Here is a 27,389-nt window from a genome sequence, read left to right on the forward strand (position 1 = left end):
GGTCTCAGGATTGAGAAATCTGAAGTTTTTCCTCTCAGGCCATTTAACTCATTCCATCTTAAGCTGGTGAGTAAGAACTTGATAGCTTAGTGTTAGAAATATTTTGATTGATATGGTTGTAAATCCATCCTCTTTCATTAATAAAAATTCGGGATGATTTGTCAGGTTAGTTATTGCTAGGGCTTCCAGCATCACAGACTGAGCATCAAGGTGGCTGCAGCTCCACTCCATTATTTTGGAGAATTACTCTTAAAATAGCTATGCCCTATATATTTAATACTTGGTAACAATCTTACTGTTCAGAAAAGAATGAACTGGAGGAGAGGAAAGCAACTGTGACTCATACTGGTCTGCCTATCTAAGTCAGAAGACTATCTGGGAGGCCCTGATCAGAAAATTGTATAATTTAGGAATGTGGCAATTCCAAACAACTGGAAACTGACAAATTAACGAGAACTAGGGTTTGTCTACAAAGTGCCAACAAAGCATGCCAGAAGTGTGAGATACATGAAGCACTAACATGCCTCGCTCTCACTACCCCACATAGACCCTGATGGCACACTAAAAAGTGCCTAATGAGCATTAACGTGAACTAGGTACCTTTTAGGCTATGTCTACACCAGTGGTTCTCAAACTTCACTGCATCGTGACCCCCTTCTGACAACAAAATTACTAGATGATCCCAGAAGGGGGACTGAAGACCAAGCCCTGCCGCCCGGGGAAGGGAAGAGTGGGCTTCTGCCCTGGGCAGGGTGGGGGATGTAACCTTAGCCCTGGGCGGTGAGGACTGGGCTTCAGACTTGCTGGGGCCCAGGGCCAACACCAGTGGGCCACAGTTTGAGAACCCCAGGTCTACATTGTGGACCTTACAGCAGCACAGCTGTACCGCTGCAGCTGCACTGCTGTAAGGTCTCCTGTGTAGACACACTATGTTGAGAGCTCTCCCACCAGCATAATTAAACCACCCCCCAAAGAGCTGCATCTCCCACCAACATAGCGTTGTCCACACCGGCGCTTTTGTCAGTGAAATTTATGTCAACCAGGAGTGTGTTTTTTTCACACCCAACTGACAAAAAGTTTTGTCAACAAAAGTGCTAGTGTACACAAAGCCTTAGTGCGTACCAGCAGCGTCTGCTTTGGACAGTTAGAGCGCTTTAAAAATCACACCTATCTAGTGCATTTTGCCAGTGCTGTATAGACAAGCTCTCATACTCCTTTCAAGACCAAAGTTTAAATTTTCCTTTTTCAATATTGCAACAATCCCTCTTGACTCATAGATCTTTAAGGACCCAAGTGCACAACCTTACTCACCCAGAGAACTCACTCAATCTGAATAGTCTCCTTGACTTCTCTGGCATTACTGGTACAAGTGAGTGCCCTCCAGGAGTAAGAGTAACTCCACTTAGGAAGGATCAATTCAACAATTTGCACACATACAAAATGGGAAATGACTGCCTAGGAAGGAGTACTGCAGAAAGGAACTGGGGGTCATAGTGGATCACAAGCTAAATATGAGTCAACAGTGAAATGCTGCTGCAAAAAAAGCAAACATCATTCTGGGATGTATTAGCAGGAGTACTGCAAGCAAGACACAAGAAGTAATTCCTCCGCACTGATTAGGCCTCAACTGGAGTATTGTGTCCAGTTCTGGGTGCCACACTTCAGGAAAGATGGACAAACTGGAGAAAGTCCAAAGAAGAACAACAAAAATGTAGATCTAGAAGATGTGACCTATAAGGTAAGATTGAAATGGGTTTGTTTAGTCTGGAGAAGAGAAGACAGAGGGGACATGATAACAGTTTTCAAGTACATAAAAGGTTGTTACAAGGAGGAGGGGGAAAAATTGTTCTTCTTAACTTCTGAGGATAGGACAGGAAGCAATAGGTTTAAATTGCAGCAAGGGTGGTTTAGGTTGGACATTAGGAAAAACTTCCTAACTGTCAGAGTGGTTAAGCACTGGAATAAATTGCCATGGGAGGTTGTGAAATCTCCATCATTGGGGATTTTTAAGAGCAGATTGGACCTGTCAGGGATGGTCTAGATAATACTTAGTCCTGCCTTGAGTGCAGGGGACTGGACTAGATGACCTCTTGAGGTCCTTTCCAGTTCTATGATTCTATTATTCTAACTGGGCCCTACATCACTGAACCTAACTCCATTCACTCCTCAGTAGCCACCCTCTGATCAACATGTTAATCTGACAAGTTTGCATCCTTATCAAAACCAGTCCAAATCATTCCTTCTCCCAACCGATCTAGGCCAGGTATGAAAAAATGCTCACAGTAAACCATTATTTGGCTGATTTATTTGGTCCCCATAGTCTGCTCACCTCTGAAGAACTACAAAAAAAGCAAAGCGTCCCAGATCCTAATTCTTTTCCTACTTTCAGTGGAAACGTTCCAGAGAATTGCATACATGAGAAATGGGCATTGGCCTAGCTCACCTGGAATCTATTCTGAACAACACAGACCCTTGTATCTATCATATACAAAAATTGCTTCCTGTTCCAAATGTCTATGGTTAGAATAGCAGGGGGGTATACTACAGGACAGAAGGTTGATTAATGTTCTCAGGAATTACATTTCCTCACTTTAGCGTTATTGCTGAGGCAGATACAAGAGAAACTGCACATAATTATTACTCCGCTGCTCAGAAACTAATTTATTCCCCCTGGGTTGACCACGTCTGAAACATGGCATACAAGTAGCAGGCTGGAACCACCGGAGGTTGTTGTGCTTCCCACACTGGAGAAGACAACATCAACCCTGTGGGACTGTTTAGACCTTGTGGGGCTTCTATTTAGAGACGTGCCTGTACTACAGGAGCTTCCTTCTTCAGTTAAGAACTACCTAAAACTGTTCCTTGGTGCAGCATGAAAAATAATCCTGGGACTGGATGGTCTCTTCCCACCTTTACTGCTACTAGAGAGCCAACCCTGCAGGAACTGGTGACTTCTCTTCTTTATTCTTGCTGTTTTTTCCTCTCCATAAACAGAATTGGAGACCGTTTCTGAGCTCTCTCCCTGAAACTATGTGAAAGGATGGCAGATGAAAGGAGAAATGAACTAGACAGATATGGAGGTATTTAAAGGGGGTGCTCTCACCTATTAAGGGGACAGGATGGGTAGGAGTCTGAGTCTGTTTCTTTACTTTCTATTCTTAACTTCATTTCAGCATATCACGAGGATGCAGACACACACTGACCCATGCTTCCCTTCAACTTAATCAATAACTGTCATGAATATATACAGTATCAAGATTAAATGAAAAATCCAGGGAAACAACATCTAATAAATTCGGACACAAGAATACAATATGCCTTGAAATAAGAGAAGGATGCATTTTCAACTTGCTCTACAGAATCTATAAAACCTGGCAGGTGTCTCAGATTCCAGTGAAATATGTTAGCATGGCAAGAAAACTGAGTAGTAACTTTTGAAAGGAAAACAATTTAAAACAGAAAGGTGAGACTTATTCCTATAATTCCTCAATCAAACTGAGTTTCAGCAGAAGCCAAATGAACATGAGAAGTGTCCGAACATTTTCATCATCTCCACATGTCAGGTGGATGCTCCAGAATTTAAGTTTTCATTTTAGACAAACTCCCATGTTTATAGCCTTCAGGGTTGTGAAGGAAAATCTTGAAAATATGAAGCAAGTACTGAAAGTCACATTGCAGAGCATGTTAACAGAATAAATGAACAAACCAGAGTTATACATTATAAATTTGCATATGAAACGTGTGGTTTTGTTTAGTAGTGTGTGTTGTACGGCTGAGCTGGGGTTTTTGAAAGGCAAAAGGCAAATATAAAAAATAAACAAATTTCTGCTACATAAGATAAATGGAGTCAACTTTGCATTTTCCCCCTCCCTGGAGTATATCCTGGTTGCAATTTAGAGAAAATTGTTAAATAATGGCAGAGTTAAGGATGTGTGCTGTAGTAGGATTCGTTTTTTTCATGTATGCACCAAGGGTGACAGATTGTTGAAATGAAACTGAATGTCAGAGAAGGTATTAATGTGTTGGTGTAAGGAGTAGGCTAATATTTGGATGTTTGTATTGTGTTGGCTGTAATTTGCTCTACCTTATGATTTCCTTACTTTTCGATGTTTGCATTGTTGTGAGAAAACACCCTAAACAGCCTTTTTGTGCAGGCAGTATGTTTCAGAGCTGTGTACTCTACATAACTATTATAGCAACCTTCCTTTCTGCTTCCTTTCATTGCTATTGTTTATGTCTGATCTGTCAAAATTTAAAGAGCACATGAGACCAGAAGCTACTCCACAGCCAAGAGAACCTATGTGCCCATATTAAAAGTTAAAGACTGAGACTGTGCCGTCTGTCTATTACAGCACAGCCACGGGGCATGCAAATTCTCCCTTCTCTCTGTATCATAGTACTACAGAGTAGCACACTTTGTGGTTTCTGAAGGCAGAGCTTAAGACACAAGGGGCTCCTTGTATTTCTCTAGTCCCCTCACATGGCCCTTCATTACAAGGACTTCCTGCAACTCCCCCCGCCCTCATGCCAAGGGTTCTCTCTCCCTGACCCTCCATTCTTCCCCCTCCCTGAATGTGTGCGCCCCATCACATTCTTCTCTTCCCCAAATGCCAGGGGCTCTGTGTGCACCCCTCTTCCCCTGCCTTGATGCCTGGGTCTGTGTGTTCCCATTCTCCCCTCGAGGTCCATGCTTCCACACCCACCTGCCCAATTCCCTCCTTTGGGTCTTTGCTTCCATCACCATCACTACTCCCCATCCCTCCATTCTCTTGCAGGTCCCTGTATCTCCCCACACACTCTCAGCCCCTTCTCTCCTTTGTGTCCCCACCCCCCAGCAGGTCCCTGCTTCCCCCACCTTCACCTAATCTCCCAGTCTTCCCCAAGTCCCTGATTCCCCCGCATCCCCTTTGCTCCAGTCCCTGCAGCTTCCCCCACCATCCTCCCTATAAGGTGCATTACCAACAAACCGAGGAATGCTGTTGAGTTGCACCTAGAGCAGTAAGTATTCCCTCCTTCTCATACACTTCTTTCTGGGCTTGGATAATTGTGGGATGTGTGCTGCTAGGACCTCTGAAGACTAACACAGACTAAATACAGAAAAACTGAGTGGGAAAACTGAAAGAAAAAATAAAGAGGTACAGCATAGGACTATAAAATGGACGACACCCATCCTTTGGAAACAGGTTTCCACTTACCTGTCATGTTACTGGGCATAACAGTACCATTGGTGGCTGGTTGCTCTGTCCCTGGAGAGACCTTGGTTGCATGGCGAGGAGGCCTTGGAGATCTCTTTTGTTTTTTCCATTTAGATGAATCACTCATCCCTCCTGCTCTCATTTTCAGCTGTGAATAGTGAACACCAAGAACATCAAAACAGCAACATTGTGCAGCACAAAAGACCACAAATATCTAGCTCTGAAAGGCTGCCCCAAAGTCACAAAAACAGGCAGTAGCACCCCACTATATCACACAAACCAAGCACCTCAAAGACATGCAAACTAACCCACAGCACCCTTCTCCAAAAGCCCACGTCCCCACCCCGATTCAGAAGCGTCATTCAATCCAAGTCCCAGGACCCTATTTTTCAGTCAACGTCTCCCTGCTTTACACTAAAATGCAGTCTTCTCAAAGACTGCCCTCCAGATGCATCTCAAACATTTTCACTTTTGCCTGTTAGGTCCCTGCTAATGTTTTAAATGATACTCTCCTAGCAACTCTAAAGACATTTAAGTAGGCACCAATTCAAACCTTTTAAGGGAGCTTCCATGAAAATGACAGAGTAGGGTTAGGAATTAAGATTCTGTCATCCAGTGCAACTCTGTATCTTTTGTAGTTCTCAGTCACACTTATATCCTGTCGTACCTTACCTGACCTTGAATCTCTGCAGCAATGTGGCCTTCACTTTTCCCTTTAGGAGTCTATTCCAGGATCCAGTCAATTTCCTTAATACCATATTTTTCCTTTAGCTCTTGGGAAACTAATTCCTTTTCTTTGTTAAATTAACTTGATGGTATCAGACAGCAACCATGTCCCCCTTAATCTAGATTTTAACTTTTACTCCCCTTTGTTTCTACATCTAATCTAACCTTTGAATTGTTTTTGTCCTTTGTACTTTTTCTAGTTCTTATATTCTTCCTAAATTGTGCAGATTAAGGCTGCGTCTACACTGCCACTTTCAGCACTAAAACTTTTGTTGTTCAGGGGTGTGAAAAAACCCCCCAGTGCCAAACAAGTTCTAGTGCCAAAAAGCGCCAGTATAGACAGCGCTTTATCCCCGGGAGATAAAGCCACCACCACCCATTCAGGGGTTTTATTTTTTTAAAATCATTGCCAGGAAAGCTCTCCCCCAGCGATAAAGTGTGTCTACACTGCCCACACCACAGCGCTGCCACGGCCGCGCAATAACATGGGTAGTGTAGATATACCCTGAGACTATAGTACTTCAGAGGCATCCAGATCAGGATTTGAAGTGTTGCACTATTACCCTGCTATGTCAACATCACACACACTCACATGTTCACATTTAGTAAATCTATGGCCACAGCTAGGTCTTGAAATGGCTACTTTCCAGACAGATGTCCCCCAAAGAGAGACTTAGTTCCTCTCGCTAGGTCTAGGACTTAATGCTTGTTAGTACTGAATTTTGTTGCTGCAGCAAACTGATCCGACCTCTACAGACCGCTTTACAGTAGGGTGGCTCTTCTGGGCAGGCATAACCATGCAGATTTGGGTGTTGTGAGCAGAGTGTTTCAACTAGGCAGCGAAAATATTAAACAGGTCCCAGTACTGATCCCTGGAGTTCCCTTAGTTGATGTTTTTTCCTTGCAAGCCTTACTATTATCCCTCTGTCAACCAATTTCTATTCCAGGCTTCAGTACTTTATCTAGCTGCTATTTATCCAATTTTTCAGTTAACAATGTGGCAGTACATTGAATATCTGACTGAGATCCAGATGGACTATCCCCCATAAAAATGCACTTCTGATCAAACTTCTGTAGCATTAAGTCAAAGAAAGAGCAAGTTAAGGCACAAAAACATCCAGACCAACTCTGTTTGCATGCTTTACCACCTGATCAACACACTTCCCAAGCCACTCAGACTTCTCACCTCCACGATTTCCTCTCTGCGGCCACGAAAGCACCCATTCAATTGTTTAAGATCAGCCCAAAGTTCTGAGCTTGCTGCAGAAATCATTTGGTTATATTCTATGGCCTATGAATGGAGGCCAGACTAAATAGTCTTAATGGAGCCTTCTGGCCTTAATCTATGAACCCTTAATTATGACCATATCACTATTAGGATCTTTTACCAAAGAGACATATTTGCCATGCCTATAGCAGAGTTACGGTTACATCTCTTCTAAGCATAATTAAGTTTTAGAAGAACTGGATGTATACATTATGGCTTCCAGTATCTTTACCAATGTCATGAATACCCGTTCTTAGTAGCCTAGAACATTTGCAGTTGAATGGCTGTTGTGATAAAAGTATTAATTTCTCTATAGCATAGACACCCCACTGTATCTCACTGATGCAATGTTATTATCATTTACTTCTCTGTCCCCCTTATTTTAGGTTTAAAGTCCTTCATCCCATCTGAGATATATTTTTTCACTCTTCCCATTTTTCCATTTGCTATTAATTGTTTTGGGGGCTTTTCTTTCACCACCCATCCTTTCAGCCATGGTTTTAATCTTTGTATATCAGTTGGAAAACACAATACTGGAAGACCATCTCTCCCCGTCCCTCTCTTTTCTAAGACTGTGTAACCCGTTTACATGGCCTATAATTTCTCTTATTTCAACAAAGCTTATGAAAATGTTATGTCCCAATGTGGTAACCCATTTGTGTAACTCTTCCTTGCACCACAAATTCTATTTGTTTGACTGCTAATCCCCAAGTTTTAGAGATGTTACAGTTTCCTTTGAGCTAGTTAATTAACAACAGATTTGGGACTGCATTGTCCCTTGTTATTTCCTCCAGTTTTTACTGTAAGAAACCACTCTTCCTTAGGTTGTAACTATTTAATAAAATGACAGAAAACATACACAACGTGAAATGTAACAGATCTCCACCATTTAAAAAGCTCACTGATAACATTTTTTCATGTAGACATTCTGTTTGATGTCTCATCTCCCCAGCTTCCCAGTTCGGAGGCATATAAACTATTATTCATTATCCTCCATGCTTGTTAATCCTTTATTTTAACCATAGGATTTCACTAATATTTATTTGTGCTCCAGTGCTTACATACATAGCTTTGATCCACATCATTACAGCAGTGCTGATCTTTCCTATATAGATAATATCCTTCTATTTTGGTATTCTAGTCATGTGCCTCATCCCACCACGCCTCTGTAATACTAGCATGGGTGCCTGCATGAGAATTTCCTGCTTAACGCCCTGACTTCTAGAATCTAGCTAGACCTTAGACTTTTGCCAGTTCTCCTCCTTCATATTTCATCTCTACCAGTTGCATTTCCCATTTTTAATTTCCCCAGAAATCCCTTAAGAGTCCCAATTTGCTCAATTATAAGATCACTCCCTGGTTCTGTGCCCCTTAATGCTTGTAGAGGTTTAAAGACAGCTATCAATTCTGGTCAGTATATTAATTGTTTATTTTATTAGAAATAAATACGCTTAATTTCCTCATTTTTTGACCACATCTGAAAGACTTTTAGGAGATTTTTATACGGTCAGTTACATGCAAAGAGGTGTAAGCATGAAAGAGCAAAATGGAAGCATTAACCATTAAACCCAGAAAGGTTTACTTCAAAGCAATTGTAAAATATCAGATTTTGCTTCTAGTTACTAAACCCTATGCCTGTTTCCATGATTTGCCTAAGTAATTAACCATTCATTAACTGATTGGTAAAGAGTGAAAACAAAGTCAAGCCAAGCCAGTAGAACACAGAGAACTAGCCATGTTGGTTTCACCTCTTCTAACCTCAGTCAGGTTTTTAAGAAACAGGGAACTTTACAAACATTTTAACATGGCTAACTTTCAAATATTTAAGATGCTAGTTTGATTGCTCTAGCTCTGTAAGCAGAAGTTTGCTTTAAATTCTATATCTTCCCCTCTCTCTCTCTCACACACACACACACACAGAGCCAATTTGCACCACTTGCCAGGGGCTTAAATTCAATGCCATGAGCAGACATGTAATCTCTGGGCCAGGAACACGAGAGACTCAATGACATTTCTTTATTATTTAACTTTAACATTCATTCCAATATTATAAAATACAAACATATTAACCAAGGCCTAATTAAAAGCTTTGATTTTACAATTTAGGGGACAGTTAAGATTACCCAATCGGGCTTTTTCAACTCTACTTTCCAGAATTCCATATTCTGCTTCATTAGGAAAATAGTTTTATTAGGACATCTTTCAGGGAACTGGATGACAAACGACTGCTGCTTAATCAGCACTGAATTAGCATGAGATTTATACTTACTGGGTACATGTTTCACTATGTCAAGTGGTGCTTGAAGGTGGCGTTACAGTATGAAATTCTATGTTGGGAGGTTCTGACAGAGAGTCAACTAAAGATGAAAAGTAACATCCTTTCTGTCCTTGTATTTTGTATTCTCCTTAATTTTAAAGGTGTCTCACAAATAATTTAATAGCTTTTATGTCCTCTTGCTTTATTATGATAATATAAACATGACCAGAAAGGCTGTCCACGGCTTCTCCTCCTCCCACAAGAGGTTCCCCTCCCTCATGCTTGTTTTTACATTGGAAATATCAACAACAAAGCATGGTCTTTCCTGATTTTGCTGGATAATTTTTTCAACTTTTTTTTTTTTTTTTGGTGGGGTGCGGGGGGAGAAGAGTATTCAAAAGCATATGTATTATTCCACCTGGCACCTTAAATAATGGGTGTTGAAACGTTAAAATTTCCTTTCTGCCCACTGTTTAATAGAATTTTAGAACACTGGGTTTTAAACAGAAATTAAACATTTCTTTCCCTCTCTAATGCTCAATTTTCAGCATCTTGTGATGTTATAATATCACAAGTTCCCCAGTCAACCAGTGTCCTTCAGAATAGCCCATAACTGAATTTCTATAGTAAAAACGAGCAAAAATGTGGAAAAAGGAACAATCCTTTTTTTCCCATTTGCAAGTCATGCTTCAGCTGTTTTGGATACATTCAGTGCAATCAATACAATATCTACCAGGATGTCCCAATTATACGGATTCCTCTGCATTTGGGTTCCTTCAAAATCCAGTTATAACCAGGAAGTTTCTCCATCCTGCTAACTTGCTCTCTCCTCCTGCTTTGCCTCCACAGCCACATCCCTCATCAGTTTACAGTCTGGGAAAATGAGGGGAAATTGCCTCATGGTAGAAAAATCAATGTGAGACGGAGTTTTCCTTTCATAAGGAGAGAAAGTGCAACTAGCAGAGCCATGAGGCTCCCTCTCTCCCCTTTGAGCTCCCAGGCTTTGACAGTAAGATCCCAGCTGAGGGTTAGAGAAGTGGGGGCATACAACTATAGCTTTCTCTAAGAGGTCTGGGAGAGCCCATTATTCAACAAGCCACCTTACCTGTACACGTTTGGTTTTCCACAAGATATTGTAAGCCTCAAGAGAAAAGGGCAGGGGCCAATGATTAGTAACTAAAGCAACAAGACTAGCACGTGAGCTCATTCTAGATACAGCATGGAACTGGTCAGCGTACCAAGTGGCGTTCAAGACAACAGCATGCAGAGAGAATGCAGCCCTTGATCTGAGTCCTGCCCCAGTAAAAACACTGATGGGATCAGTCATCTCACACACCTCCACACCCCCATAGACCTGATAGAACTGGATGGGGAAACATCGTTTTACACATTTAACTAAAGGTCTTTTCCCCATTATCCCATCCCTGGGAAAACCCAGAAACACCAGTCTCCGTTCTCTCTTCTTCAGAGCAGGAAGTTCAACTACAGTACCATCTATCAGCAAGAAAGGGGATTCACTTAACTTCCATTCTTGTGCAACTCAGCATAAGTACCCCATTTATGGAAGGATCTCCAGCCATAATCTTTCCAAACTGTCCTGACTACAGACAGAAATGAGGACATGCTGAAGACCCCTATGCACTTTCATTTCTGCTCTATCAGGAGCAAAAGAAGATAGGGACAGTGAAAGAAGCTCAATCTACACTAGTCTATGAACTCAATTTGGAAGCCAAAAAATGGCTCAAGCTAAGCTGGTTTCTAATACTGTGTAGGGCCAATACGGACAGGCCCAATTTGTGGATCTAAAATACTTTTTAAAAATATTGTTCTAGTGGAAAGTATGGTTTCCAAGACATTTTTAATCCTGTTTGGCCCCATTCACACCCACTGGGCAGAATGGTTTAGCTAAGGCCATGTTAGAACAGATTAAATATGGCTCTCAAACACTATTCCAAAGTCAGTGAAACCAGTACCAAAGAGACATGGACAATACATCACAGCCCCACTTCAATGTCTGTGTGGCAGATGAACACCCCACCACTATGCCACGTAAAGGCGCTTACAGTCTCAGTCTGCAGACCAGAGTTGTCTGACTGTGTCCTTGTCAAGTGACTCCTCCATCATGCTTCTGTAGCCATCACCCAAGAATGACATGCAAGACTTGGTCTTTGAGTAGTTACTTAGACTGTGGGCGACAGGCTCCTTCTCTATTTTCACTGGCCACTGAGATGATTCATCCCTTGCCCGTGCCCTCCCATTTCTTTCCTTCAGAAGCCTCCACAACAGTGTCCCAGATCCCACTCACCAAGACATTTAATGATCCAGTGAGAACAAGGCTCTCTCCTTTCTGGTCCTGCCCCAGGCAGATCCACAACACTGCAAAGCAACCACTGCATGCATTCTTCCCAAAAGCCATGCTGTGTCAAAAGGATACGGGGAGATTTGCTACACACAACATAACTATATCCCAGGTGGTGTTTGCAGAAGGAAAGGAAGGAAGGAGAGATGGAGGGAGGAAGGGAGAGAGAGACCTTCAGGTTCTTAAAGAGCAGTACCCTCTCTAACTGGTTCAGGGCTTTGAGTTGTTCCCCACTACTTAGTTCCAGTTTGTTGAGGAGACATGGAGAGATCTGTGAAAGACAGGCAAATGCATGGTTTAAACAAAGTAAAATAAACCCAAAGAGAAAGAATAACCTGCAAGACTATAGGGGAGAATTGTGGCATGCAGTGGACAGACAGCACAAGGTGACTATGTTTCAAAGACTGGACGCAGAGCACTGCCTTCATGAGCTGGGAGCAACCATCACTGGAAAGCTTGGGGGAGGATTTACTTACAGAAAGCTACAGCTTCTGCATATGGGCATTAGGAATTCTGTGGCACTTGCAGTGTGTCACATAGACCAGCTCTGACCTTTCCCTGTTCTCACTGTCCCATCTTATGCTCAGCACAAAATCTGTTGCTTCCTTTCATCAGAGAAGGAAACATGCAACAAAACAGTGTCACCATAAGCTGCCGTGGAAGTACCAGAGCCCCTGCTGGTTCAGATCCCTCATAAGTGCACACTGGCAGCAGATTTCCCAGGACACCTCTATGTAGAGCATCAGTCTAAGAAGAGCAGTTCTAAAAGGTCAAAGATCCAGAACGAAAGAAAAGACATATTACATTCTTAAAGACGCGAGATCACACTTGTGGTATATACCCTACTGCATCCAGATGCTTAACACTCATTGGCAAGGCAGCTGCACACACAAGATGGTGCTAGGTAACAACCCAGAGCCCTACACAGTCCTCTTTCTCCTCCAAGAGGGTGTGGAGGGAAGAAGGAACATCCTCTTCCAAAGATAGAAGCCCTCTTCTGAACTCAAGACTTCTACCATGGAGCATGTCTCTCCTAGTTTCCTACCTCTTCATAAGAGCAGCCTGAAGAAACCTTGTCAACATTAGGGAATTTTTACAAGGTTTTCACACTGCCTCACCTATCCTCAAGAAGGCTTCCTTTTTAGGTCAGGGGAGCAGGAACAAGATGAACTGGTAAGCAATACAGGCAAATGTTGTGAAAGGGAAGGATGAAAACGAAGGTTAAGAGATGTCAGAAAGGGGTAAAATATTTGGAAGGCATCACCACCAGATCCCAGGGCCTGCAGGGGTTCCAGAAGAGGAGCAGCTGTTTGCTATTGCCACAGCTCTGCCTGACTTGCCCAGGCAATAATTCACAGGCAAAATTCATTGCTGGAAAAAAGTGAGCACAACTCCACGGAGTTCAATAAAGCTGTGCCCATTTACACCAGTGGTGAATTCAGCCCTATGCTATTTAGAGTGCTCTCTTCAGTGAGCTAGAGATTTCCAGGAATAATGTAACTATGAATGTGAAGGCAAAGAAGAGAGATGTGAGCAAGCAAGAGGAGGTGGAGGAGACAGCAGGGAGTGTACTGGCTCTTACCTTCTTCATGTTAGCCCCCACATAGCTTTTAGGCTCTTCCTTAAAGTGAGGCAATCTGAAAGACAAAGAACAAGCAGGAATGCACACGGCCTCCTGGGCATTGGTGCAGGAAGAGAACACCCTCTTCAGATCTGGCTGCAAATACCAAGGATGGAGGACCACTTTGGACCCAAGACCTTCTCCAGGAAGTGGCCCTTTCCCAGTTTCTTTCCGCTGTAGAAGATGCTATGGGAAAAGCCTTCTCTACACTAGGGAATGTTCGGAGAAAGCACCCCACTGCTGCTAACAGTGGTACAGCTATGCTGATGTTAATTGCTTCAGGAGCACTTATGTAGCAAATTCTCTGGCTCCAGCTGCTAGTTTCAGCACTGCAGATTAAACGTGTCCAGAGCAAGTCCAAGTAGCACATGGCTGAAAATGGCAGCAGGAGATCGAGAACCACCTACACTTGGGCTCCCAATATTACTAGCACCAGTGAACTGCACATCAGTTTCTCTTCTCTTAGAAGCAGCTGAGTCAAATTTAGAGCAGTTATTACTTTGAACTTATCCCACTGGACCATGAGAAGCCTTGTTATCCTCCACATTGCACAGTATATAGTCAGAAATCCAGTGCTATCGTTTCCAGCCCTCAGCCTGAAAGCCTCACATTAAGCAGCCCCTTCATTGGGGGTAGAGTAAATGGGAAGGTCAGAGCTCAGCGGAGATGGGCAGCTTAAACCTGTCCTCCCAAATGATCTCTGCAATAAACAGCATTTACATCTTTACCACCCACACACCTTGTCTCCTCATCTGGCTTCTTTACACTTCTGGCCTGCACATGCTGGGGAGACAGCAAGCCCGTGCCCCAGTTTTGCACAAGGGGGAACAGACAAGGCAATATTCCAGAGGAAAGGCAAACAGAGCAAGCCCACCATCTCAGAGGCAGTGCTCACCCTACTTGTGCCCCAGTGGTTGCCACAGGTATATACAAGTTCAGCTGCTCTCAGGAACTAGCCATGGTGGTGATATCTTCAAGTTAAATTGGGAGGGGGAAGGAAAGAAGAAGCTGCATATGGATTTGTGAAGAACTCTGCCAAGCTGCCAAATAAGTCAAAACAATACAGTGATCATTGCTCCTTTATCATACACTTGCTTCTGAACCTAGCCACAAAGACCCGTAGACCAAGGGGTGTTTGCATTATCTACGTGGCCAGAATCTAGTTGACTAATATTTCAAGGCAGAAGGGACCAAAAGACCATCCAATATATCATACAACACGAACACCAGCCAGCACCCGCACGTTAAACCCAACAACTAGAATGAGACCAAAGTATTACAGCCCACAGCAGGCAAAACTATTATGTGCCAGAAGTAGAGACCAGGCAGGGCCAAGGTGCTCCAGTACCCAAGGCACCCACAATGGCTGGGAAATAATTAAGTGAGATATACTCAGAGAATCCTGGCAAGTGACCCACACCACACACTGCAGACGAAGGAAAACCCTCCCCTCTGCCAGGTCACTGCCAATCTGACCTGGGAGGAAATTCCTTCCTGACCCCACAGTTAGACCCTTAGCATGTGAGCAAGAACCAGCCAGCCAAGCATACAAGAAAGAAAATGCTCAGTCTACCTCACAGCTCCCCCCAGTACCCCATTCCCAGCCACGGCCATCCTAGAGGCTTCAGAGAAAGGAGATTTTAAAAATCCAGAATATATGGAGGGGATGGTCAGAGGGAATCCCTTCCTGACACCTGCAGGTGGCCAGCTGAAACCCCGAAGCATGAGCTTTTAGAAACGTAAGACAAACTGGAATTGAGCCCAAGGGCTGTGAGTGAGCCCTGCCCCCCACAATCACAAGCAACCCTGTCAAACAATCACACTCATAAAACTTGTCCCTCTTAAAGTGAATAAAATCTCATAGAATCATAGAATATCAGGGTTGGAAGGGACCCCAGAAGGTCATCTAGTCCAACCCCCTGCTCGAAGCAGGACCAATTCCCAGTTAAATCATCCCAGCCAGGGCTTTGTCAAGCCTGACCTTAAAAACCTCTAAGGAAGGAGATTCTACCACCTCCCTAGGTAACACATTCCAGTGTTTCATCACCCTCATAATGAAGAAGTTTTTCCTAATATCCAATCTAAACCTCCCCCACTGCAACTTGAGACCATTACTCCTCGTTCTGTCATCTGCTACCATTGAAAACAGTCTAGAGCCATCCTCTTTGGAACCCCCTTTCAGGTAGTTGAAAGCAGCTATCAAATCCCCCCTCATTCTTCTCTTCTGCAGACTAAACAATCCCAGCTCCCTCAGCCTCTCCTCATAAGTCATGTGTTCTAGACCCCTAACCATTTTTGTTGCCCTTCGCTGGACTCTCTCCAATTTATCCACATCCTTCTTGTAGTGTGGGGCCCAAAACTGGACACAGTACTCCAGATGAGGCCTCACCAATGTCGAATAGAGGGGAACGATCACGTCCCTCGATCTGCTCGCTATGCCCCTACTTATACATCCCAAAATGCCATTGGCCTTCTTGGCAACAAGGGCACACTGCTGACTCATATCCAGCTTCTCATCCACTGTCACCCGTAGGTCCTTTTCCGCAGAACTGCTGCCTAGCCATTCGGCCCCTAGTCTGTAGCGGTGCATTGGATTCTTCCGTCCTAAGTGCAGGACCCTGCACTTATCCTTATTGAACCTCATCAGATTTCTTTTGGCCCAATCCTCCAATTTGTCTAGGTCCTTCTGTATCCTATCCCTCCCCTCCAGCGTATCTACCACTCCTCCCAGTTTAGTATCATCCGCCCACAACTCCTAGTGGGAGGCTGTTCCAGAAACTCCTCCCTCTGATGGTTAGAAACCTTAGAATTTCCAGCCTTTATTTATTTGTTTATGGCCTGTTTATACCCATTTGTTTTTGTGTCAACATTGTCCTTTAGCTTAAATAGCTCTTCACCTCCCTGATATTTACCCCGAATGTATTTAAGAAAGCAATCATATCCCCCCAGTCTTCTTTTTCTAGCCTAAACAAGCACACATCTTCAAGTCTCCTCTCATAAGATAGATCCTCCATTCTCCTGATCATCCTATTATCTCCTCTTCACCTGTTCCAGTTTGAATTCATCTTTCTTGAACATGGGTGACCACAATTGTACACAGTATTCCACATAAGGTCTTACAGGTGCCTTTGACAATGGCATTAATACTTCTCTGTTGCTACTGGAAATGCCTTGGCCAATACAACTTAACATGAAACATGCTTTTTTCACAGTCACGTCATATTGGTGGCTCATATTCATCCTGTGATCAACCCACACACCCAAGTCTCTTTCCTCCTCTGTTGCTTCCAACTGATGAGCCCCCAGCTTGCAGCAGAAATTCTTATTATTAGACCCTAAATACATGACTTTTCACTTGTGTACTATTGAATTTAATCCCATTTCTGTCACTCCAGGCTTCAAGGTCAACCAGATCTTCCTGTATAATATTCCAATCCAGATCTTATTGATCATCAATAATGCCTCCCAACTTTGCTAATGAAATATGCTCATGATACAGACTCGTACACTTTGTGCCAAGGTCATCAATAAAAATATTGAATAAAGACTGGTCCCAAGACTGATCTTTGAGGAACTTCACTAGTAACTTCCCTCCAGTCTGGTAATTCACCTGTCTGCATAACCTGTTGCCTTTCTCCCCTTTAGCCAGTTTCTTATCTACCTTGCAATTCTTGTACTGGTCCCCATCTTCTCTAATTTAACTAATAATTTCCCACATGGTATCACGTCAAATGTTTTACTGAAGTCCAAGTATATTAGATCTACTGCACTGTCCTTATATAAAAAAATCTGCTATTTTCTCAAAGAAAGAAATAACGTTAGCCTGCAATGATCTATGTTTGGTGAACCCATGTTGCTTTGCCTCCCCTTTCTCATTTGCCTCCATGAATTTAATTATTTTTCCTTCACAATTTGTTCTAAAGCCTGGAATGCTACTGATGTCAGACTAACAAATCTAATTGCCCAGATCACTTTTTCTCTCTCTCTTAAATATATGAATGACATTAGCAACTCTTCAGTCATACCGCATTACCTTTAAATAGATACATTAAAAATCCTTGCTACCGGACTAGCAATTTCATGTGCCAGTTCCTTCAGTATTCTGGGATGGAAATTATCCAGTGCCACTGATTTGAGCCCATTAAACTCTTAAATTTTTCTTCCACCTCAGATGTGGGACAGAGATGGGGCTAGCCAGGCCAGTTGCAGTGGCTGGGAATGTGAAAGATGGAAGGATGTGCTTGTGGGAACTGGGCGCCTGTGGGGGGGGTGGGATGGGGGGTGAGAAAAGAGCAGAGGCACTGAATTCCCCAGTCAGCATTTCTCAGAACAAACTTACTGCACTGCTTCCTTTTGAACAGATCTCTATATTTGTATAATACCCAGAGAAAGGCTTTAAAAATTATTTCATTGGCCAGGAAGAGGAGTTTAGGCATTGCTCACAAAAATGATTTCAGTACGGAGTTTCAGAAGAGGAGGGAATCCTAGTTCAACACTTTGGCAGTGTTGGTCAGGGCACAAGATTCATCCAAATGACAAACTGCCCCAAGTGACCCTGAAGGAGTTTAAATTCCTTTCAGCATCTGAGGTGAAACACTCTGCTGGAATTAAGCATGTGTCTATTTAATACAGTCTTTCTATTACATTTTTAAAGAGAACTATACATTTTTAAAGCACTGAAATGGATTCTGGATTTTTGAGTGGAATTTGCATTATCTGGCCAAAGAACCTTTTCTTAACTAGAAGTTCTTGTTTGGTTGTCTGTCTGTCCCTGAAGGGCACCTTAAACCATATAATTTGGCCTAACCCCCCCTCCAGTCTTGGTGGGATAGCCCAAGCGAGAAGGACCAAACCCTCCCTTCCCCACCACCCTGAAATCATGGTCCGATCAAACGGATTTTCTGTGGGCCCCTAAGTGGAAGTGTGGAATCTTCCTGTCCATAGAGGGCCATCTCAGCAATGCTGAGGCAAACACAAGCAGGTTTACCTTGTGAAGAGCAGCTGCACCATGTCGACCAGAGTGTGCTCTGCAGATTTTCTCAATAACTCTGCGAAGACAAAAACAAATAACACAGGTGTCATTACTCAGTGTGATATTATCAAGAGGCTTCTCCAAGCAGACTCCCCTCCGAGCCTTGTTTACAGAGGATTATGGCAAATTTATTAAAACCAGCTCCAACTCTGCCTTGCTGCAAAATGGGCACATACTCACAAGGTGGCGCCATGGAGCTGGGGAAAAAAAACAAAAAAACAGAGGAGCCACTGAGCAAGAAGTTGTGCAGTGAACCTCTGACTACCTTTCCATGAAGCTGTGGAAGCTTGTGATGTTGTAAACTCAGCATCTTCCCCGAGATGGATTTCATGCACTAGGTCTACATGCAGAGGTCTGGAGAGCCCAAACCATTTATTGGGAGCCACCACCATGGGAATATGAAGGACAAACCTACCGCTGAGCCTCATTTCAAAGCATATACGGAAGCAGGACTGCATGATCTCGCACACGGACTCATTGGTGAGATGGGCTCCCACTGGAGTGAGCAGCAGGGTCCTCAAAACCTGCAAAAAGCAAAGTTTAAATGTAATGCAGCACCAATGCCATTCACCTGGACAATGAGACAGGGTCGAGGAACTCAGGAAAGGTCTGCTTGGAACCCAGGAATCACTGCCATGAATGAAAGGAAGAGGGTTTCCAGAAGTCACTTCAAAGTGACAGGAAAGCTGAAGAGCAAGAGTGATGGCTGTGCTCACAGGCCTGGCAACTCACATGCTGCCCAACACTTGGGTTTGCTTAGATTCCTTAGCCCAAATGCAGATCCAAGAGGTATAAAACTCTAGGCTGGTCTCAGAGTAACTCCTTTCGCTCCCCCGCCACAACCCTCGGCTACCAACAAAGAAGCTGCTGGATTCCCCATCCTTGCTTTCCCCACCACTGGAGAGGAAAACACATAGGCTAGGACCAAGGCTATATCACATCAAGAACTCTATTTAAAATCAATTCATTTAAGCTTTTAATTATTTTCATTTGGAAAAGCTTTTACCACAGGCACATGAGCCATCTGTTTAAAAATAAAGTCTGTCACTAAGCTCCTGCAGAGTCAAAACACTGCTCCCTCACCCCCGCATCTCCATGTAACTAGATCCACTCAGTGCCAGGCAGCAGCCATTATGGTAATTGCCACTTCTCTCCACTTACCTGCAGGATTTTCATCAGGACAACCTCATCGCTCGCCGGATCCGTGCCCACAAATCGGGCATGTGTGACGGCGTCTGCCATGTTCTCCATTCCCTCAGCTGTGCCCTCATGGCTGGGATCTGCACAAGAAAACAAGGAAGTCATGACAGGAAAAGGAAACTGACAGGGAAAGGCCGCTGTCGACTCTGTGCGGAGACACTGACCCAGAGCTGCTTCACTTACATCTGCTGTCTTTTTGTGTGGGTCGGGGTGAATTTCTCTCCCTGTGGGGTCCACTCAGCTTCCATTAGCATGGATAGGCTATTTGTTTATTGTTATACGTTTTCAGTATTGCACACACAGCACTTTGGGTTAGGAACTGCCTTTTATGTTTGCAAAGAGCTTATGTTCCAACAGACAAAGGAAAGGGCAGAGGAGTAAGTGATTAAGCTGGTTATGGCCCCCCCTCGTAGGTCATGTTTTTGTTAGTAAGTTATAAGACTACTCCCCAAACACCCATGGCCTAACCAGAATCAGCTGTTAACTGCATCACACTGGGGAGAGAAAAAATGTCAACATATGAAACCAGTTTCCATTTGGTAAACTCACTTCTACTACAGGCAGAGGAGTCCCTGCCTGGGGTTTCTCCCAGATAGTGAAGGAAGCTGTCCTCTGCTGCCTAAGGTCCCTCCCAAGGAGCAGGGGAGGGAGAAGAAATAGGCCAGCAGCTCTTCCAGGGGGAAAAGGGTAGACAGACAGAACCATGGTTGATGATTGATTGAAGTGGGAGGGTTGCAGCTCTGGTATCTCAAGGCCCCTCTCTCCATTTCATTCTCTTGTATCTACAAACGTGGGTGCAGCTGAGAGGGAGTTTTGGACAGGATTGTTGCCAGTAACCGTATCTTGTGCCACATTTCAGTGGCTTTGGGAAAGCTGCCTCTGGCTTTGATTTCATTCTCATTTAAACAATGCTGCATTGAGCAAGAGTCTTGTTACCATCTTACCTAAACAGTCATTAGGAAAGAGAGGAGACAAACTAAACACTAGTTAATACCTCATTAACTGGGGACAGGGCTCCATGAACTCCAGCAAACACATATCTGGTAGAAGAGCCCTGGGAGCAAATGGGCCTTGTGCACTTGGCAGAGAAGCTGCAGCAGATTTGCTCTTCAGCTCTAGTAGCGTTCACACCTCAACTGCTAAAGTCTACATATTAAAGAAAGCTGCCCTTGTTGGGTTCCATGCCCTCCATGTCCAATCATGGAGAACAGGCTCAACAGTCCTATGCAGGTTCTGAAAAGCCACCAGGTAAGAAACATTTCTCACAGCTACGCGAATGGCAAAGGATGGCATCATGCTATGGAGCAGTCTGCCACTGGATCAGGCATGGATACTACTGGCTGAGGGGCAGTAGCCCACCAACACCGCATGCATCCCTATCTTATGCAGATCTTGCCTTCCTCTGATGGGTTTGTTTTTACATATTTGGGCAATACTTATATAACCCATCGTTATATAAAGTCTGATTAAACTGATCAGAGTCTGTCAGAGATTTGGATTGGTCTTTTCTGACTCCACGTCAATGGCATCCAGTTGAGCACTGACACTTGGTAGCAAAAGGCAGCACATGGACCTCAATGTCAGAGAGATGACAGTTTCTATCTGGCGGCCTGACTTAAAAGTAGACATTTCACTGCTTAGGATGTACCATGTCTTCTACCATTGCTATCACCAGCTCAGCTCTACCTGTGGTGGTGTTAGTGTAGACTAACTGAGCTGGGTTAAGTGACCTTGTAGTTTTAACTACTGGCTCTCTTCTTTTGAGGAATTCAGGGGTCCTCTCAGCAGGAGCTTTAAGGGAAGTAAAATAATCGGAGTGGGGAAATATGCTTCAAACCTCTCAATAAGCAAGCTCTTCCGCAGCTACAAATAGCAATGGACCAAAGATAGGCACTTCCAAGTGACTTGAACAGTAAATCAAACTAGCTGTAAAAACAGGTAGCGTACCCAAGGTACAGCTGCTATAATTTATTCTCATCACTTCAACTGAGGAAGAAGATAGAAAAAGGAACAATCAGTGTTTTTTAATTTTAATAAATGAGAAGGTTCAGGGGACAATGCAGCATGTGAGAGTTAGGAACACAGGAAAAAAAGCTTAAAGGCCTTCCCACATGTTGTCCTATAGATAGTCATACCACAACATGAAGTGAAGTCATTCCCCAAGACTTGGACTAATTAGCTAGTCATTTATTACTGGTCAGACTGCTGTACAAGTTCTTAGTAGCAGATGTATACACCAGAAAATAAAACTAAAAAGAATGGGGTCAGAACTGGAAGGGGATTCTTATTTTTACCACAATATAAACCAATTCTACTACCGCAGGAGGTATTTATTCTCTCTCAATCTATACAAGATGGATCTCTACTGCAGCATACAAATTCAATGAGTGGCTACCCTGTGGTGCTAAAGGTAGAGCTAAACTGGTGAAAATCCAGACCGTACCTATACACATGCTGAGCTCAGTGATGTTGAGAGTGAAAATTTGTTTTAGAAGTGGAAATCTAGAAAGCTGCTATGGACCTTCTGAAGTCTATGACATGTATGGTGATCGCAGCAAAGCAAATACATTTCAAAGGGAAAAGTAGAGAATATGCTTTTCAAATTCACTGCAAGCCTTGACTGAAGGTAAAGGACTGCTCAAGACATCTAGGTACGTTTTGTGAAGTGCTGCAAAGGAGCCGGTGGTCATGGTACATGTTGGTACCAGTGAGGTAGGGAAAGGTAGGAGAGAGGTTTTGGAGGCCAAATTCAGGTTGCTAGGTAAGAGAAGAAAGGATCTCCCTGGTAGCATTCTCTGAAATGCTTCCCGTTCCATGCACAGGGCCAGTTAGACAGGCAGAACTACAGAATCTCAGTGCATGGATGAAATGGTGGTGTTCGGAGGAAGGATTTTGGTTCATTAGGAACTGGAGAACTTTGTGGGAAAGGTGAAGCTTATATAGGAAGGATGGGCTCCATCTAAAGCAAAACGGAACCAGACTACTGGCATGTAAAATGAAATAGGTTGTAAAGCAATTTTAAAACTAAGAGCTGGGAGAAAGCCCACAGGCGCAGAGGAGCACATGCCTTGGACACGGACATGCCTTCGGGGAGGATTTATTAAAAGGAGATAGACTATTACCCTTGTGAAGAGGAGAGGATAGAAGTTAAAGTACAGGCAGGAACCGAAGAGAAACAGTCAAATGAAAAAATCCCATTCAGTTACATCACACTAAGGTAGACAACTAAATACTGACAAATTTAATAAATGCTTGTATACAAATGCTAGAAATCTAAGTACTAAGATGGGTCAACTTGAGTGCCTGGTATTAAATTAGAATTATAATAGGCATCACAGAAACTTGGTGGAATGATGATAATCAATGGAAAATTGTAATACCAGGGTACAGAATATATAGGAATGACAGAGCAGGCCACGCTGGTCGGGGAGTGGCACTACATGTGAAAGAAAGCATAGAGTCAAATATAGTAAAAATCTTAAATGAATCAAACTGTACCATAATTTCTATATCTATCTATATATATATATACACAGACAGAGAGAGAGAGAGAGAGAGAGAGAAATTCCGTTCTTGAATAATAAGAGTATATCAGTAGGAATATACTACTGACCACCTGACCAGGATGGTGATTGTGAAATGCTCAGAGAGATTAGAGAGGCTACAAAAACAGAAAAAACAGTAATAATGGGGGATCCTTTAAAAATTGGAAGTCAAAGCCTACTGAGGAAAATAGAAAGGAGCATAAATTCTGGAAAGTCAAGTGCTAAAGTATAATTAGGCAGGCCAAAAAAGAATTTTTAAAGTACCAAAAGACAAAAACTAACAGCAATTTTTTTTTAAAGTATATCAGAAGAAGGAAGCCTGCCAAACAGTGGGGCCACTGGATGATCACAGTGCTAAAGGAGCACTTAAGGAACACAAGGCCATTGCAAAGAAACTAAATGAATTCTTTGCATTGGTCTTCACCACAAAGGATGTGTGGGAGGTTCCCACACCTCAGCCATTCTTTTCAGGCGACAAATCTGAGGAACTGTTCCAGACTGAGTGTCAATAGAGAAGTTTTTGGACAAATAGATAAATTAAAACAGTAATAAGTCACCAGAACCAGATGGTATTCACCCAAGAGTTCTGTAATTTCATATTTGAGTTAATTCAGAACTACTAACTGTAGTATGTAACCTATCACTTAAATCAGCCTCTGAAATAAATGACAGAAGGACAGCGAATGTGAAACCGATTTTTTAAAAAGGCTCCAGAGGCAATCCTGGCAATTACAGGCCAGTAAGCCTAACTTCAGTACCAGGCAAATTGGTTGACACTATAATAAAGATCAGACACAATACGTTCGGGAAGAGTCAACATGGCTTTTGTAAAGGAAAACCATGCCTCACTAATCTATTAGAATTCTTTGAGAGGGTCAACACACACTTGGACAAGGGTGATCCAGTGGACACAGTGAACTTGGACTATCAGAGAGCCTTTGACAAGGTCCCACACCAAAGGCTCTTAAGCAAAGTAAGCAGTCATGGAATAAGAGGGAAGGTCATCTCATAGATCAGTAACTGGTTAAAAGATAAAAACAAAGCGTAGGAATAAATTTTCAGTTTTTACAGTGAAGAGAGATAAATAGCAGGTTCCCGCAAGGATCAGTACTGTGACCAGTGCTGTTTAACATATTCCATATGATATGGAAATAGGGATAAACAGTGAGATGGCAAAAATTTGCCAACAATACAAAATTACTCAAGATAATTAAGTCCAAAGTAACGGATCTCACTAAACTGGGTGATGGGGCAACAAAATGGCACATGAAATTAAATACTGATAAGCACAAAGTAATGCACTTTGAAAAACATAATCCTAACTATACATACAAGAAGACTGGGGTCTAAATTTGCTGTTACCACTCAAGAAAGATCTTGGAGTCATTATGGATAGTTCTCTAAAAACATCCATTCAATGTGCAGAGACACTCAAAAAAGCTAACAGAATATTAGGACCCATTAGGAAAGGGATAGATAATAAAACAGACAATCTCATAATGCCACTACAGAAATTCATGGTATGCCCACACCTTGAATATCGTGCGTGCAGTTCTGGTTGCCCCATCTCAGAAAAGATACATCACAACTGGAAAAGTTTCAGAGAAGGGAATCAAAAATATTTAGGGGTATGGAACAGCTTCTATATGAGGAGAGATTAAAAGACTGACTGTTCATTTTAGAAAAGAGATTACTAAGCGGGGATATGATAGACTGGTGTGGAGAAAGTGAATAGAGAAGTGTTATTTACCCCATCTCATAACACAAGAAACAGGGCTCATCTGATGAAATTAATAGGCAACAGGTTTAAAATAAACAAAAGGAAGTACTTCTTCATACAACACACAGTCAATCTGTGGAACTCATTAACAGGGTACGTTGCGAAGGCCAAAAGAATGCGTTCAAAAAAGAATGACAAATTCATGGATGATAGGTCCATAAATGGCTATTAGCCAAGATGGTCAAGGACACAACCCCATGCTCTGGTTCACTCAATAATTGCCTGTTCTGTTCCCTCTGAAGCACCTGGCACTGGCCACTGTAGGAAGGCAGGATACTGGGCTAGATGGACTATTGGTCTGACCCAGTATGGCTGTCCTTATGTTCTCTACAGTGCCTATCAAAGAAGTCGGTTGCTAGTTGTCCTGTAGAAATATCAAAGCTAATCCAAATGCAAATGCACTGGGAAACAATGGAGATAAATTTAATTGACGTTAATATTGTCACAAGGTTTCCTGTTGCTGCACAAAATTGCCATGGTACCTACAGAACGTAAGTGTCCAAGCAAAGATGAAGTGTTTACTTCAAAGCAGAAGACAACCCATGACAATATTTTGTAATGCTGACTATTTCTATGAAACTACATGCATGAGAGATACGTAATCATTTTACCTGTTTTTTGGGTTTTTTGTTTTTTTTTTAACCATGATTACCTGTTCCAATCATTCCCTCTGGGGCACCTGGCATTGGCCACTGTCAGGAGACAGGATACTGGGCTAGATGGACCTTTGGTCTGACCCAGTATGGCCGTTTATGTTCTGACTGGACAGCAGACTTACAGGCTGCATGCTACACCATTAGTAAATGACTGCATTAATACCAACTCATAACAGATCTTCGTACTTTAGCCAGTTGGAGATCAGATGTCAAAAGTGCGCTCAAGAACTGTGTTACTCTGAAGAGGATGTTTTCTGATTTAAGAGTTTTCAACCACTCTCTCTGAATACTGGTTAGACAACCAACCATCTGACTAGCTGGCAGAGATTCCATCTGAGAGAATGAGAAATGTGTGTTGTCTACAAAATCCCTTCAGGAGTAAGAAGAGGGAGCTGTTTATAAACATACTGACAGGTTTCAGAGTAACAGCTGTGTTAGTCTGTATTCGCAAAAAGAAAAGGAGTACTTGTGGCACCTTAGAGACTAACCAATTTATTTGAGCATGAGCTTTCGTGAACTACAGCTCACTTCATATGCATCCGATGAAGTGAGCTGTAGTTCACGAAAGCTCATGCTCAAATAAATTGGTTAGTCTCTAAGGTGCCACAAGTACTCCTTTTCTTATAAACATACTGCATCTCAAGACACTTCCTCAAATGTCTTGTCTTAAATACACCAGTCCTTCCACTGCACACTGGTCTTAAACCCCAAGTGCAGAGCACAGGCCATCTGCTCCCACACAGATCTAATGTATGCCAATTTTGGAAAGGATTCTGGTTTGGTCATTCAATTACCCAGAGTTAGAAAGCACAGCAAACATCAGCCACACTACATTTCCCCACTCTTCTTCCCTGTTTATAATCTGCGAAAAGCTTGCTTGTAAAGAAGAGTTTTACACTTTGTGAATCTTTATATAGCACTTTGATACTTCACTCGAACACAGGAACTAAGTTAATATCACAAAAGGCAAAGTAAGAATGACAGGGATTTAATATAACAATGCAGCCACAGCCAGACATTCAATCAGCACCGTTAATCCCAGCCTCACTGGTGTCTGGAGAAGCACAAAAGGTAAGGCCCCTGCAAACATCACCTAAAGCAATCACTGAGAACTTGGATTACAGGTGCTGTTCCAAAACAAAACCCAAAGGATTCTGCCATTGCCTGTAAAAATCACACACCCCACACACTTTAGAGATGGCCTCTTGTTGGGAAGCTCTGGTGTGACCTGTAGCTAATTAGGAAGTTAAAGAATGTTGTCAAACTCTCAATCATTTTCTGTCTAGCTTTGTTAAAACAAACAATTGAAATCCTAAACCAACTGTCTTTAGCCATTTAAGCAGTTACCCTGCTGACTGAAACACAGTGTGTGTCTACTGTACAGGTGACCCTACCTGTTAAAACACAAAGCTAAAAGTGTATCTGACATTTTGGTCCTACTTCCCAGTTCACAAGCACGTACACAGGAAGTCACTGTGTACTCATTCTGCTTAGAAACTGTCATGTCCTCTTTCTACCAGGATACAACAGAGCTGCACTGTTGCTTACATTTTCAAAGGTGCACGTGCTAGAAATGGTTTATTTGTTGCTAATGCACTTATTGTCACAGTACATTACATTAAAATTACATAAAAAGTTTGGCGATATCCCACCAGTTAAGCATTTAATTTTATTATTACACACACCACTGCAGAGAAACCAAGGTACCGACCAGAAGAAACAGACTGAGATGCCCATTTTAATAGGTCACA

The 27,389-nt window shown here is 42.8% G+C and overlaps 1 protein-coding gene across 12 annotated transcripts in view; it reads right to left on the reverse strand.

The window, feature by feature from the left end:
• The window catches only part of GBF1 (golgi brefeldin A resistant guanine nucleotide exchange factor 1), a 179,846-nt gene that overhangs the window by 45,236 nt on the left and 107,221 nt on the right, over positions 1–27,389 (reverse strand). For 7 of the 12 annotated variants that reach the window (XM_073352952.1, XM_073352958.1, XM_073352948.1 and 4 more), the window contains exons 5-10: positions 19,619–19,737; positions 18,873–18,981; positions 18,413–18,473; positions 13,387–13,441; positions 11,977–12,075; positions 5,196–5,343 (exon numbers count right to left, since the gene is read on the reverse strand). In XM_073352952.1, coding sequence (XP_073209053.1) covers positions 5,196–5,343; positions 11,977–12,075; positions 13,387–13,441; positions 18,413–18,473; positions 18,873–18,981; positions 19,619–19,737 — 591 coding nt within the window. The remainder of the gene's footprint in view (positions 1–5,195; positions 5,344–11,976; positions 12,076–13,386; positions 13,442–18,412; positions 18,474–18,872; positions 18,982–19,618; positions 19,738–27,389) is intronic. The other 5 variants (XM_073352959.1, XM_073352955.1, XM_073352954.1 and 2 more) reach the window with 2 other exon arrangements.

The sequence above is a fragment of the Lepidochelys kempii genome, chromosome 7, assembly GCF_965140265.1.
Source record: "Lepidochelys kempii isolate rLepKem1 chromosome 7, rLepKem1.hap2, whole genome shotgun sequence".
NCBI classification, from domain to species: Eukaryota; Metazoa; Chordata; order Testudines; family Cheloniidae; genus Lepidochelys; species Lepidochelys kempii.